At 48.0% G+C, this 13321-nt stretch overlaps 1 protein-coding gene across 1 annotated transcript in view; it reads right to left on the bottom strand.

Annotated features, from left to right (window-relative positions):
• The window catches only part of mybpc1 (myosin binding protein C1), a 103324-nt gene that overhangs the window by 72598 nt on the left and 17405 nt on the right, over positions 1 to 13321 (bottom strand). Inside the window, exons 3-6 of the mRNA XM_078417469.1 lie at positions 9918 to 10034; positions 6503 to 6535; positions 3765 to 3848; positions 118 to 159 (exon numbers count right to left, since the gene is read on the bottom strand). Of these exons, the coding sequence (XP_078273595.1) occupies positions 118 to 159; positions 3765 to 3848; positions 6503 to 6535; positions 9918 to 10034 (276 nt within the window). The remainder of the gene's footprint in view (positions 1 to 117; positions 160 to 3764; positions 3849 to 6502; positions 6536 to 9917; positions 10035 to 13321) is intronic.

The following is a 13321-nucleotide window of genomic DNA, read 5'->3' as shown; positions in this document are numbered from 1 at the left end:
TAAACTAAAACTATAGTAAAAGTGAACTAAAACTCCCTTGTTTAATCCATTTTAACCCAACAGCCTCCATCACCTGCTCACTTTTACACAACAACATATGCCAAGATCACTACTTACCCTGGGTGCCATTGGGCTGCTGAGGACTAGGGGGTCCTTCTGCTAAAAGAAAAGAATTAGAATTGGGGAAAACACATCAGTTCACAGTGCGACTGATCTTAAGTGTACGTGAAGAGAGTTTTCTGGTGAATAGCTGCCCTGTATTGATCTCACCAATCAAGCATTGTGGATTACCTGGCTGAGAAGTACTTGTTGGGTCCTGTGTCTCACTCTTTGCGAACACACAGTGCATAAGGTACAGACACAAATGAGTTAAAGGCCATTGAATGGTGTACGGAGACAGAGGCAAAACAAACACACCCAGAAGTAAAAATAAAAATAAACACTCTAGCGAATACCTCTAAGTGATGCCTTGCACGGGAGAAGTTTGGTTTAGTTCAGAGGTACGGTGAGGAAACAGGCCCTTCGGCCCACCAGCGATCCCCTGCACACTTACCCTATCCTACACACTAGGAACAATTCACAATTATACCAAGCCAATTATCCGACATCTTTGGAGTGGGTCGAGTTATTTCTTTTGAATGATAGATTTCATGACCCATCGTCATTAAATTAAATGCCTTGATACAAGATTTAGTTCTAATTGCAATAGAGTAATACATGAGTACATATTTTGTTGTAACCTTTGCACCAAAAACCCTCGCGATCGTCTGATCTTGAGCATCCCGTGATGTTTCTGCTATTGACAGGGAGAAGTGGGTCTTTGAATGCCTCAGGGATGATCAATGATTGATTGCCGTCAGTTCCACACTTATGATTTTGTTCTGCTTAATGGGAGTTGGCTGAAATCCTAAAGAAGGGTCCCTATCAGAAACATTCGGCCCATCAAGTCTACTCCGCCATTCAATCGTGGCTGATCTATCTATCCCTTCGAATCCTATTCTCCAGCCTTCTCCCCATAATCCTCGACACCCGTACTAATCAAGAATCTATCTATCTGTGCCTTAAAAATATCCATTGACTTGGCCTCCAGTCTTCTGTGGCAAAGAATTCCACAGATTCAACACCCTCTGACTAAAGAAATTCCTCCTCATCTCCTTCCTAAAGGAAAGTCCTTTAATTCTGAGGCTATGACCTCTAAGAGGAATTTCCGACGCACCTCAATTTTAAACGATCGCTCCCTCATCTGCCCATCTTTATCTTGGAGACACGAGACTGCAGATCTGGAATGCTGGAATCTGGAGCCATACGCAAAGAGCTCATTGGAAACCCTCGGATTATCTTTTATCGGGCTTTACTGGACTTTATTTTGCACTAATTGTCATTCCTTTATCCTGTATCAGTACACTGTGATGGCTTGATTGTAATCATGTATAGTCTTTCCGCTGACTGGATAGCACGCAACATAAAAGCTTATCACTCTGCCTTGTTCCGCTAGACAATAAACCAAACTAAACTAGAAACAAGGAACTGCGTAGATGCAGGTTTATACCAAAGCTAGACACAAAATACTCATTGGAGACCCTCAGACTCTGTCTGAAGAAGGGTCCCGATCCGAAACGTCACCCATCCTTTTTCTCCAGAGATGCTGCCTAACCTGCTGAGTTACTTCAGCACTTTGCTTTTATCTTTAAACTAAACTAAATTCTGGAGGAACTCAGAGGATCTGGCAGATTTGGTGGAGAGAATGGACAGATGACGTTTCGGGTCGGGATCCTTCTTCAGACACTCGAGCGGCCTTCTACCCTCTCTGGACCTTTTTCCTTCCAACTGCCGGTGCGATATCCACCGTCCTGACCTCTCCATTCCACTTGCCCTCTCCAATCCCACCCACCCTGAACTCACAGCCTTTCGCTCACTCAGTAAAAATATCCTTCATTATCTCCGCGCAGGCAAGTTGTTCTAGGGTCAGGTGTCCGACCTTATTATAAACGCAGGTTATGTGTCCAAGCCTGATTCTTAGCAGGCAAACCTAATCCTCCTTCTGTTGCTAAATATACTGCGGTCATGGTCTCCTCATTCCAGGCTATTGTGGCAGACCTGACCATGTCACGCATCTGTGGTGTCCATCAAAAGTGCAGCTGGAGCCCAGAGACAGCCTGACTTCTGGAGCACAGGGCAGTGGTTCATGGATTCCCCACCCCTCTCTGCGACACAAGGTAGAGAAGCTTAAACGTGCGCACCACCAGACTCAGGAACAGCCTCTTCCTCTCTGTTGTCAGGCTTCTGAACAGTCCTTCCGTAAGGGTGGCACGGTGGCGCAGCGGTAGAGTTGCTGCCGTAGAACGCCGGAGACCCGGGTTTGATCCTGACTATGGGTGCTGACTGTACGGAGTTTGTACGTTCTGCCCGTGACCGCGTGGGTTTTCTCGGGGTGCTCCGGTTTTCTCCCACATTCCAAAGACGTGCAGGTTTGTAGGTTAATTGGCTTCACTAAAGAAATTATAAATTGTCCCTGGTGTGTAGGATAGTGCTAGTGTACAGGGTGACCGCTTGTTCGGAGTGGACTCGGTGGGCCGAAGAGCCTGTTTCCACGCTATGTCTCTAAAGTCTAAAGCTACGTGTCTGATTCACCTCTACTCCACTGTAGGCATTGACCATAGTATTGTGGCGCATCAGTTCCAAAGATGGAGAACTATATTCTGCCCTCGACAACTTCCCCTTTGCTCTACCTATTGTACTCAAGTTTGATTTGTATTTATGGAGAGTGTTATCTGATCTACTTGGATAGCATGCTAAACAAAGCTTTCCAATGTACCTCGGTACATGTGAGAATAATAATAGACCTAAACCTAAACCGGTTGTTCCACTTTGAGAGAGCCTAGATCAACTTTTGACGAAAATCTTCCAGCAGCCTTTCCAATCGATGGATCTATCTGCTCCCGGCCATCCAATACCCTGTCACCCAATGACATTCTGTTGCCTCCTCAGATTCAGTTCCCATCCAAGTGTTGTTCAGCAGCAAGTTTACTTCCTTCAAGGTGGGTCCCAGCCTCAGGTAGATGGACATCATCTCATTTTCTTCAGGCCGAGAGTGGTAGGTACATGGAATGAGCTGCCAGAAGAGATAGATACTCTTGAGGCAGATACTAGAACAACATTTAACAGACATGTGCACTGGTACATGGATAGGAAAGGTTTAGAGGGATTTGGCCAAACGGCATTAGATGGGACATCTTGGTCAGCACTGACGAGTTGGGCCAAAGGGCCTGTTTCTGTGTTGTATGACTATCTCCATCTCTTCCACCCGCTGGTCTTCAGAAAGCGCCTGAGCTGCAACCGTAACAGCACCGGAAAGGGTAGAATTCACCGCATTGATCCATTTTGATGACACCTTCTGCCTACATGTCCCTCTCTGTCACTTTCGGCCATCTCAGTCCATCGAGCAATTAATCAGCAGTCATAGGGCAGTACCCACTTGGACCAACATTCACCCGACCTCCAATGAACTCAATAAAACTTCTACTTTACTGAAAGATTATTGAGGGTCAGAACTTGCAAATGATTATTTCAACCTGATGAACTTCATTCATCTGGAGATGAATAGATGTAATTCAGAGTTAAAAATAAGTAACTGACATTCATTTCCACTTAATACATAGTTAGTCACACCATAGGAATTTGTTAATCCATGATGTTATGGCACGGGAATACACACACGCATATGTGCACACAGTATACATTGCTACTGATCACACGTGTCTAACCTCCTCCTGGTGACAGTGGTGTGGCCTTTGATTGATCTTCCTCGGTCTCAGTCACAGGAGCATTTTCTGAAGGTGTTGTCAGGACTTGAGAGTTAACGTGACACAAATTACATGAGGACACGGATAATATTCACATGACATGTGTGCACATTTACATACATAGACACACAGATACAACTACACACGCACGCAGACACTCACACAGACACACACACACACAGCTACACACACACACAATCACACACACAGACACACACAGACACACTCACAGACACACTCACACAGCCACATTGACTCAAATGCCCACATACAGAAGCAGGGTAGGCGACAGCCGAATTTTAAGCAGCAACTCATTCAGGGAGAGTAATCCTGGAGGCAAGAACTGAATGGTCGCCCTCCACCAAAACCATGCATCAACTGGTGGTGGAACCAGGTTAACACAAGGAGGTGTTTGCCAACAGATGGAGTCAAACTGGGCCCTGCACCTCTCACTGGTAAAACGTATCCCACTACTGCCCTTGCACACAATCGTGGGTAAAGTTCGGTGAATCTTGCGACAAGCCACAAATGTGACGTGTGGGCCATTTCATTGCACATTCCACGGAACGATTCTTTCAATCGATCGAGGTTGCGGGCGGAGGGTGGGGAGGAGAAGCGGTTAGTCCGAATGTTGATGCTGCCAGCGTCCCGGGAATTCTGAATCGCCCCCTGTGTTTGTGAGGTTCCACCAAGTGCAGGCTGGGGTGGGGTGGTCAAGTGAGCGTAGTGGGGTGGTCTACACTCACGGGCATCTCCTCCAGGCGCAGGCTAAAAGCAGAGCAAAAGCACCCTCCCCGGCATCCCTCCAGCAACGCGCGGCCCCGTTAAACTCTGCCTTGGTCTGGCTGCATCCCAGATTACATGGAAGCCAAGTGGGTTGACTCTTGCTAAGCACAAGACCTTGCTCAATCCCGAAGCTTCTCTGTGGAAGCAACGTGAACCCCGAGATGCAAGCAGTAATGTCGAGCGTCTGACCACCCACCCTGACCTTCACCCGCCAACTCCAACCAAGTGGATTCAAGAGCCAGTTGGAAAGTAGGACTTCATGCTGCCATGAGCATCATCAAGAACCAGTCTCACCCTGGTCACTCCCTCTTCTCCCCTCTCTCATCAGGCAAAAGGTACAGAAGTGTGAAAGCGCGCAGCTCCAGATTCAGGGACAGTTTCTTCCCAGCTGTATTCAGGCAACTGACCCATCCTCTCACCAACTACCTGACCTCCCATCTACCTCATTTGGAGACCTTTGATCTATCTTTAACTGGACTTTACCTTGCACTAAATGTTGTACCCTTTACCCTTTAACTCTGGATGTCTTGATTGTATTCATGTATTGCCTTTACGTTGACTGGATATCGCACAAACAAGAGCTTTTTGGTGTTCCTTGGAACAAGTGACAATAATAAACTAAAAAAAGAACGACCTGCTAACCCTAGAAACATTCACCCCAGGGACAAGAGGAACTGCAGATGCTGGAATCTTGAGCAAGAAACAAATCACCTTGAAGAGCAGTAGTTAAATCTTGGAGAGAGTTTGTCCAGAACTGAACTTCAACCTGCGTTAGGATTAACGGCCAGTCCCTCTCTTCCACTTATGTCTCGGGTCAATCCTGGCCTTGGAAGTTTGGAAGGAGTCCCACACGCCGGGAATGGATGGGATTTTAACCACTGCTTGGTCTGATTCCCATTGGCTTGGGAGTGCCTGGAAGGACCTTGACCTTGACCCACGACCCCAACCAACACCCTGGGACAGGGATCTCCCCCTGCACGGAACTCTGGGTAATTCACAGTCCAGTGAAAGAACTAATCAAGGTATCACAAAATGCTGGAGTAACTCAGCGGGTCAGGCAGCATCTCAGGAGAGAAGGAATGGGTGACGTTTCGGGTCGAGACCCTTCTTCAGACTGATCAAGGTAATCATCGGTTGGTTTTCAAAAGCGATCTCAGCAGTGCGAGAGTCTAGGATCAGAGGGCACAGCCTCAGAATAAAAGGACAAATCTTTAGAAAGGAGATGAGGAGGAATTTCTTTAGCCAGAGGGTGGTGAGTCTGTGGAATTCATTGCCACAGTTGGCTGTGGAGGCCAAGTCATTGGGTATTTTTAAAGTAGAGATGGACAGGTTCTTGATTAGAAAGGGTGTGAGAGGTTATGGGAAAAGGCCAGAGAATGGGATTGAGAGGGAAAGATAGATCAGCCATGATTGAATGGCAGAATAGACTCAATGGGCTGAATGGCCTCATTCTGCTCCTATGACTTATGAACTCATGAGCATTAGGTGGGGATTACAAAGTGCGACCCCCTCCCCCACTTTCTCAGTATAACCCCTCCCCCCACCCCCAAACCCAGTCTCTCGCATAAGACACGACACATCGAAAGGTACGGCATCTTGCCAACCTTGTGTTAACCTGTGTGACAGAAATAGTCCAGTGGACAGTCAGAACAAATGGAACAAACACCGGCCATTCAGTGCAGTTAACCCCCTCCACTCCACTCTTGATTGCACACGGGAAGATGGTTCCTACAGTCCGACGTCTGAAGAGCATTGTGAGATATGAAGGAACATTAGAGGGATGGACACAACAAACCAGAATAATAACAGATGGGACATGGTGCCACACAACAAGAAGTCTTGCGGGACTCTATCTCTATCCCACAAAGGGTTAATAGATTTGGGGTCTATGCACAAGACTATTGTACACTTACCTGGGGAGCTGCCTGCAACATTCTCTTTTTGTTCTGAAAATAAATTAGTCACCAGTGTAACTGTTTTATTGTTTCATTAAACCAATCTGTTTGGAGCAGCATGCCTGGTCAATCTCTCCCCCACATGGTATCTCCAACAGTGGCTGAGTGTAGAAACAAGGACTGCAGATGCTGATTTATGCCAAAGATAGGCACAAAGTCCAGAGTAATTGAATGGGTCAGGCAGCATCTCTGGTGAAAAGGGACAGGAGACGTTTCAGGTTGGGAACCCTTGTCTGAAGAAGGGTCCCGACCTGCAACGTCACCTATCATTTTTCTCCTGAGATGCTGCCTGACCTGCTGAGTTACTCCAGTGCTTAGAGGCTGAGGGACTATATTCACTGAGACTACCTCCTTCCAGCTCGGTGGCTTTTTAGTCCATGGCACGCTGTGGGGTTTGCAAAAAAAGGAAAATAAGAAATAAGAAGTTGCAATAAGAACTAAAAAATCTTGGAATGCAAAATTGAAAAGTAGGAAGACGAGATTTTTCCATGAAAGTCATTGCCAGGGTGTGGCAGGATTTATGGCCCCTCCTGAACTGTTGAACAAGAAACACAAGGAAATTGCAGACACTGGAATCTTGAGCAAAACACAAAATGCTGGAGGAACTCAATGGGGCAGGCAGCATCTGTGGAGGGAATGGACAGGCGACGTTTCGGGTTGGAACCCTTCTTCACAACTTTATGACATTTCGGGGCTGACTGTGAAGAAGGGTCCTAACCGGAAAGGTGGTCCGTTCAGTAGAAAACCTTACTTCCTCATAAAGAGCAGAAGATGCGGTTGAGGAAGCAGCAATGTTTCATGTTAAAGACCTCTCGTCAGAACTGAGATGCTTCATTCTCCTGGAACTTTATCTACTTCTCTGTCTTCTCTGGTACTAATTTGACTGGAGGAACGCAATAAACCCTGGCTGTAATGGACCGCAGGAGGGAAGGGGACAGTGTCCGTTATTCCCGATTGTCCGCTATAACAGAGTAAGGTGGATAAATATTAACGAGTTTAACCCATGGCTGGAAGGGAGGAAAAATGGTGTTGATTGGAGATCAGTCACTATATTCCTGATCCATGTCGGGTATTCGTTCAGACTGTTCCTGGAGTATCTTATCTTGTGCATGCGTGCTATCTAGGGTCAGTTTAGACAGGGAGTGATCTGGAAGAATCTATGGTCTGTAGCCTCGTGGTTAATAAAACTTATTATGAAGTTAAACAACTTGTCGTTATTCACACAACTTCATACATTGGTGGGGTGATGGGGAGGGGTGGTTAAACTACAGGGAATTTGCATGCTGAGGAGTCGCAGAGCCCCCGGCCCTACAAGCAGTGCACCAGGGACATGCCCGGTAAGCACGACACATTCTGGCAGCTCGCTCTCACTGCTCCCGCGACCGGAAGCACGCCACATGATGCCAGATCATTGGGTAACTTGGGGGGGGGGGAGATGGTGCATCGGGAGCCTCAGTCCGCTATAACCAAAATCCACCACCTAGAGGTCCGTCATTGTGAGGGTTTACTGTATCTCCATCATGTCTTTATTACAGAAGTTTATGAGGCAGGTTTCACGAGCAATGGGGGAGCAAATGTTGAGATGCTCTTATCTTTTGCAGAGGGGTTGGAGTGTGAAAGGAAGTCTTGCTGAGATTGTTCAGGACTTTGATGTGACCTATATCAATGACTTGGATGAGAACGTACAAGGCATGACTAGCCAATTTGCAGATGACACTAAAGTGGGTGGTATTCTAGATAGTGAAGATGTTTGTCAAAAGTTGCAGCAGGATCTTGATGGGTTGGGCAGGTGGGCTGAGGAATGGGTGATGGGATTTAATAGGGTGTTGCGTTTTAGGAAGTCTAACAAGCGAAAGGATGTCATGTTGATGTTGTTCACACACCTTTGGTCTCCTTGGAGAAGATACAAAAACAAAAATGAATCCTTCAGATGGATTGTGCAGTGAAAGAGCTTTCTCAGAGCTGCCTTTGGAGTTTAGAGCAACAGACCTCTCATGAACTGTTGAGAGAGAGAGAGGGGGAGAGAGAGGGGGAGAGAGAGAGAGGGGGAGAGAGAGGGGGAGAGAGAGAGAGAGAGAGAGAGAGAGGGGGGGAGAGAGAGGGGGAGAGAGAGAGAGGGGGAGAGAGAGGGGGAGAGAGAGAGAGGGGGAGAGAGAGAGAGGGGGAGAGAGAGGGGGAGAGAGAGGGGGAGAGAGAGAGAGAGACGGGGAGAGAGAGGGAGGGGGAGAGAGAGGGGGAGAGAGAGGGGGAGAGAGAGAGAGGGGGAGAGAGAGAGAGGGGGAGAGAGAGGGGGAGAGAGAGAGAGGGGGAGAGAGAGAGAGGGGGAGAGGTCCCCGTGGGGTTCAATTGGGTTGATGCTGAGGCTTCCTTGTCACTGACTGGAGAGATATATATGGAGAGAATATGGAGAGTTATGTATAGAAACATATCAAATTCTTAAGGGATTGGGCACGCTAGATGCAGGAAAAATGTTCCCGATGTTGGGGGTGAGTCCAGAACCAGGGGTCACAGTTTAAGAATAAGGGGTAGGCCATTTAGGACTGAGATGAGGAAAATCTTTTCCACCCAGAGAGTTGTGAATCTGTGGAATTCTCTGCCACAGAATGCAGTGGAGCCCAATTCTCTGAATGTTTTCAAGAGAGAGATAGATTTAGCTCTTAGGGCTAACGGAATCAAGGGATACGGGGAAAAAGCAGGAACGGGGTACTGATTTTGGATGATCAGCCTTGATCATATCGAATGGCGGTGCTGGCTCGAAGGGCTGAATAGCCTACTCCTGCACCTATTTTCTATGTTTCTATGTTTCTAGTTGCAGGTAAGGGAGTGGCATTCATTTGGGACTGAGAAAAGGATAATGCTTAACCTCCGATAAGTGCGGCCCTTTGAAATTTACCACAGACGGATACGGATACCCAGTTACTTAAGGCCGAGACCATTGGATTTTTGGACAGGAGGAATTCAAGAGACATTGATTGATTAAAAGATACAGCCCATCGAGTCCACGCCGAGCACCGATCACCCATTCACACTAGTTCTATGTTATCCCACTTTCTCATCCATTCCCTATACCCTAGAGGCAATTTACAGAGGGTCAATTAACCTACAAACACAGCAAGTCTTTGGGATGTGGGAGGAAACCGGAGCACCCAGAGAATACCCGTGTGCTCACAGGGAGAGTGTGCAAACTCCACACAGACAGCACCCGAGATCAGGATCCGACCAGGGTCTCTGGCGCTGTGAGGCAGTGGGTCTACCAGCGTGGGGGAAAGGGGTTGGAGCACAAAGCGAGGCTGCTTCCCACCGATGCTGCTCAGTCCGTTGGGTTCCTCCAATGGTTTCTTTTTAGATTGAGTTAGATTATTGTCTCACTCACCTGCTGGAGCTGCTGGAGCTGCCGGGGCTGCTGGGGCTGCCGGAGCTGCTGGGGCTGCTGGTGTGGGGGCAGCGGGCACTTCAGGACTTATCTGACCTCCCGGACTCCCTTTTCCATCTGCAAAGAGGATCAGAATGGGTGATTAGTACGGGAGTCAGAGGCTACGGGGAGAAGGCAGGAGAATGGGGTTAGGAGGGAGAGGTAGACAGGCATGATTGAATGGCACAGTAGACTTGTTGTGCCGAATGGCCTAATTCTACTCCTATCTTTTATGAAAAACAATTGGTTCCTCCAGGAACACTCACAATTCACTACCCAGAGGCCAGGTCAAGCCAAAGAACTGCAGATGCTGGTTAATACACAAAAGGGCACTAAATGCTGGAGTAAATCAGTGGGTCACAGTCGGGTCGTGATCCGATGTGTCCATGTTCGTCAGAAATGCTGCTTGACCTGCTGAGTTACCTGTACTCCAGCACTTTGTGTCTTTTTCAGAAACTGGGACCTTTCAGGGTCACAGTGGGTCCTATCGGACATTAAACCACCCAAGTCTATAATTATCATAGCACATTCTTATGAAATCTCCCCGCTGTTCCTCTTCGAATGGAGATGCCTGCCTGCAAGCTCATTCCTATCTATAAACCGCACTGAAAGCGATTAAATCCTCCAAGCTCCCTGACTGATCCCAGTGAGGTCCAGTTTTTGCCATGGGTCAAGACCAGTGGATGGGCCGTGGAAGTATTTAGTGGCCTGTTTGCTTTGATGTGATCTAGTAGCTGTCGACAAGATTAATGGGAAAGAGGAGAGCGATGCTGACACGTCTTGTGCCTTCTCCGCTGAAGGCCCGTCAAACTCAAACAAGCAGCTTCCAATAATAGAACAGCATCACCAGAACTTCGAGCCTGACGTTGAATCACGGCAGATTGAATTTCCAGAGAGTTGGGAACCTTAAACCAGGGGTCAACAGTAACGAGACGCGAGCTTTATCCATCGGCCCGGCAGAGCCCAGGAAAGTCAGGGTTTCAGGGCTCACCCTCCCGCCACTTCTACTTTCAAAATAGCAACGGTTATTTCCAGGAGACGTTTCCGTCCTTCACCCTCTCCCATGGGAATGGGATGTGGTCCGTGGTGGGAAAACGTGGCGCCCTTTCTCATAGTGGGGCATTGCAATTGCCCCCGAGCTCCGTTCCCCCTGTTACATTCAGATCAAAGGGACGTAGGTGTAAGGGCAAGAACCATGGTCCCCAAGAGGTGGAGGCACTTTACCATCTGAGATATCCAGGGTGTAATTGGACCATGTCCTGTAGGAGTGGTGGAATTAGGGAGTAGATGTGTGCTAGAATGACGCATGGTTCAGGAACAGATATCCTGGGAGTGAAGGGATTTTTGAACCTATGTTCTTGGAGTAATAGGACCTTGGGTGTAGAAACAAGGAGCTGCAGATGCTGGTCTACAAAAGAAGATACAATGTGCTGGAGCAATTCAGCGGGTCAGGCTGCATCACTGGAGAGCATGGATAGGTTGACGTTTTAAATCAGGACCCATCTTTAGGCTGTTTCCAGTCGAGACCCTTCTTCAGACTGCAGTGCTCCAGATCTCTGATCTCATGTTCTCCAGAGATGTTGACTAACCCACTGAGTTACTCCAGCACTGTGTGTCTTCTTTTGTAAACCACCATCTGGAGTTCCTTGTTCATACATTTCACTGATCTGCTGTGAAAGCTTCTCAAGGTATACTTACTTTAAAGAAGTTCTCCTCCTTCCTCCATTCTGTAGAAGTTTCCTGACCTGAAACGTCACCTATCCGTGTTATTTACTTTGGATTTTACTTTAGACTCGAGCCTTGGGCCCTTTGGCCCGCCGGGTCTGCACCGACCAGCAGTCACCCCGGTAGACTTAAGGTATCTGTTAAGGATAGCGGAGTCAGGGGGTATGGGGAGAAGGCAGGAACGGGGTACTGATTGAGAATGATCAGCCATGATCACATTGAATGGCGGTGCTGGCTCGAAGGGCCGAATGGTCTCCTCCTGCACCTATTGTCTATTGTCTATTGTCTATAGACTAACAGCATCCTGCACACTAAGGACTTTACCGCAGCCAATTAACCGACCAACCATATGTCTTTGGAGTGTGGGAGGAAACTGGAGGAAACCCACGCAGTCACAGGGAGAACGTACAAACTCTGTACAGACAGCACTGGTAGTCAGGATCAAACCTGGGTCTCTGGCGCTGTGAGGCAGCACCTCAACCACTGTGCCGCCATGCCGCCCTGAGTTCTCCAGAGATGCTGCTCAGCCCGCTGAGATACTCCAGCACTTTGTGTCTTTTGTGATCTGGGAGTGATGGATTTGCAACAGATGTTCTGAGAGTGATGGGATAAGGAAGAGATGCATTCCAGAGTTAGAGGCCACTGGGAATGAGAGGAGGGAGAAAAGGCGAGGCTCGGTCTTTATCGGGAAGGTGACCTGTGGCAGGTTTAGGGTGTCGAGAGGCTCCGGTGTTGACTGAGCAGTCCCCTCTCTGACTGTGGAATATCAGGAGGTCAAGGATTTAAAATGGTTTGCCAAAATGTTTAGAAGGGAGGTGAAGAGAAAGTTTCCACTCAGAGTCTTATTGAGATCTGAAACTGATCCCAGGAATAGCTTTGGGAGTTCATAAATCATAGGAGCAGATTGAGGCCATTCAGCCCATCAAGTCTACTCCACCATTCAATCATGGCAGAGCAAGTCTGTGGTGGGCGAGGAGCTCACAGGGTAACGGACCAAACCAGGGGATCCACGGCTGGGCCTTCAGAACGCTAGTACAGAGACTGGCGATCCATGACTGGGCCTTCAGAAAGCTAGTACAGAGACGATGGGTGGAATGACCTCTTCTGTGCTGCGGGTTCTATATTTACTTTACAGGCATGGGAAGTCGTTAAGAAAACAGCGCAGACACAATTAAGGTGAGTCTAAATATATACACGCAGAAGAGAGGAGTAGATTGAAGGCACATTCCTGACGGACTGGATTCCGTTCGGGAATAGGAATATCTGAAAGAGTCTTTCAATTTCACTTCTGATTTATAGCCCGTGACCTCTGCCCTGGTAATCATCCAGTTATCCAGGACAGGTTTCCGTCAAGGAGCGTGGAATTCATTGACACACGACCCCAGCGCTGAATATCACAGCTGATTGTCACTGTGAGGTATTTGAGAAGAAATGGAGAGGATTGGGGCCAGTGGGTGCGGCTCGATATAGATCACTGACCGGCTCGCTCATTCTGAGCGGCATTCTCTTTCCTTGCCGTAACCTGTACTGTACATCGGTCAAAGGCAACTCACCAGTGCGGCACGGTGGCACAGCGGTAGAGTTACTGCCCCACGACGCGCTACCTCAGGTGCTGTCTGTGCAGAGTTTACTCGTTCTCC

The sequence above is a fragment of the Rhinoraja longicauda genome, chromosome 20, assembly GCF_053455715.1.
Source record: "Rhinoraja longicauda isolate Sanriku21f chromosome 20, sRhiLon1.1, whole genome shotgun sequence".
In the NCBI taxonomy this organism is placed as follows: domain Eukaryota; kingdom Metazoa; phylum Chordata; class Chondrichthyes; order Rajiformes; family Arhynchobatidae; genus Rhinoraja; species Rhinoraja longicauda.
Note: the sequence above shows the minus strand (reverse complement) of the source record. Positions and strands in the feature narration are given on the sequence as shown.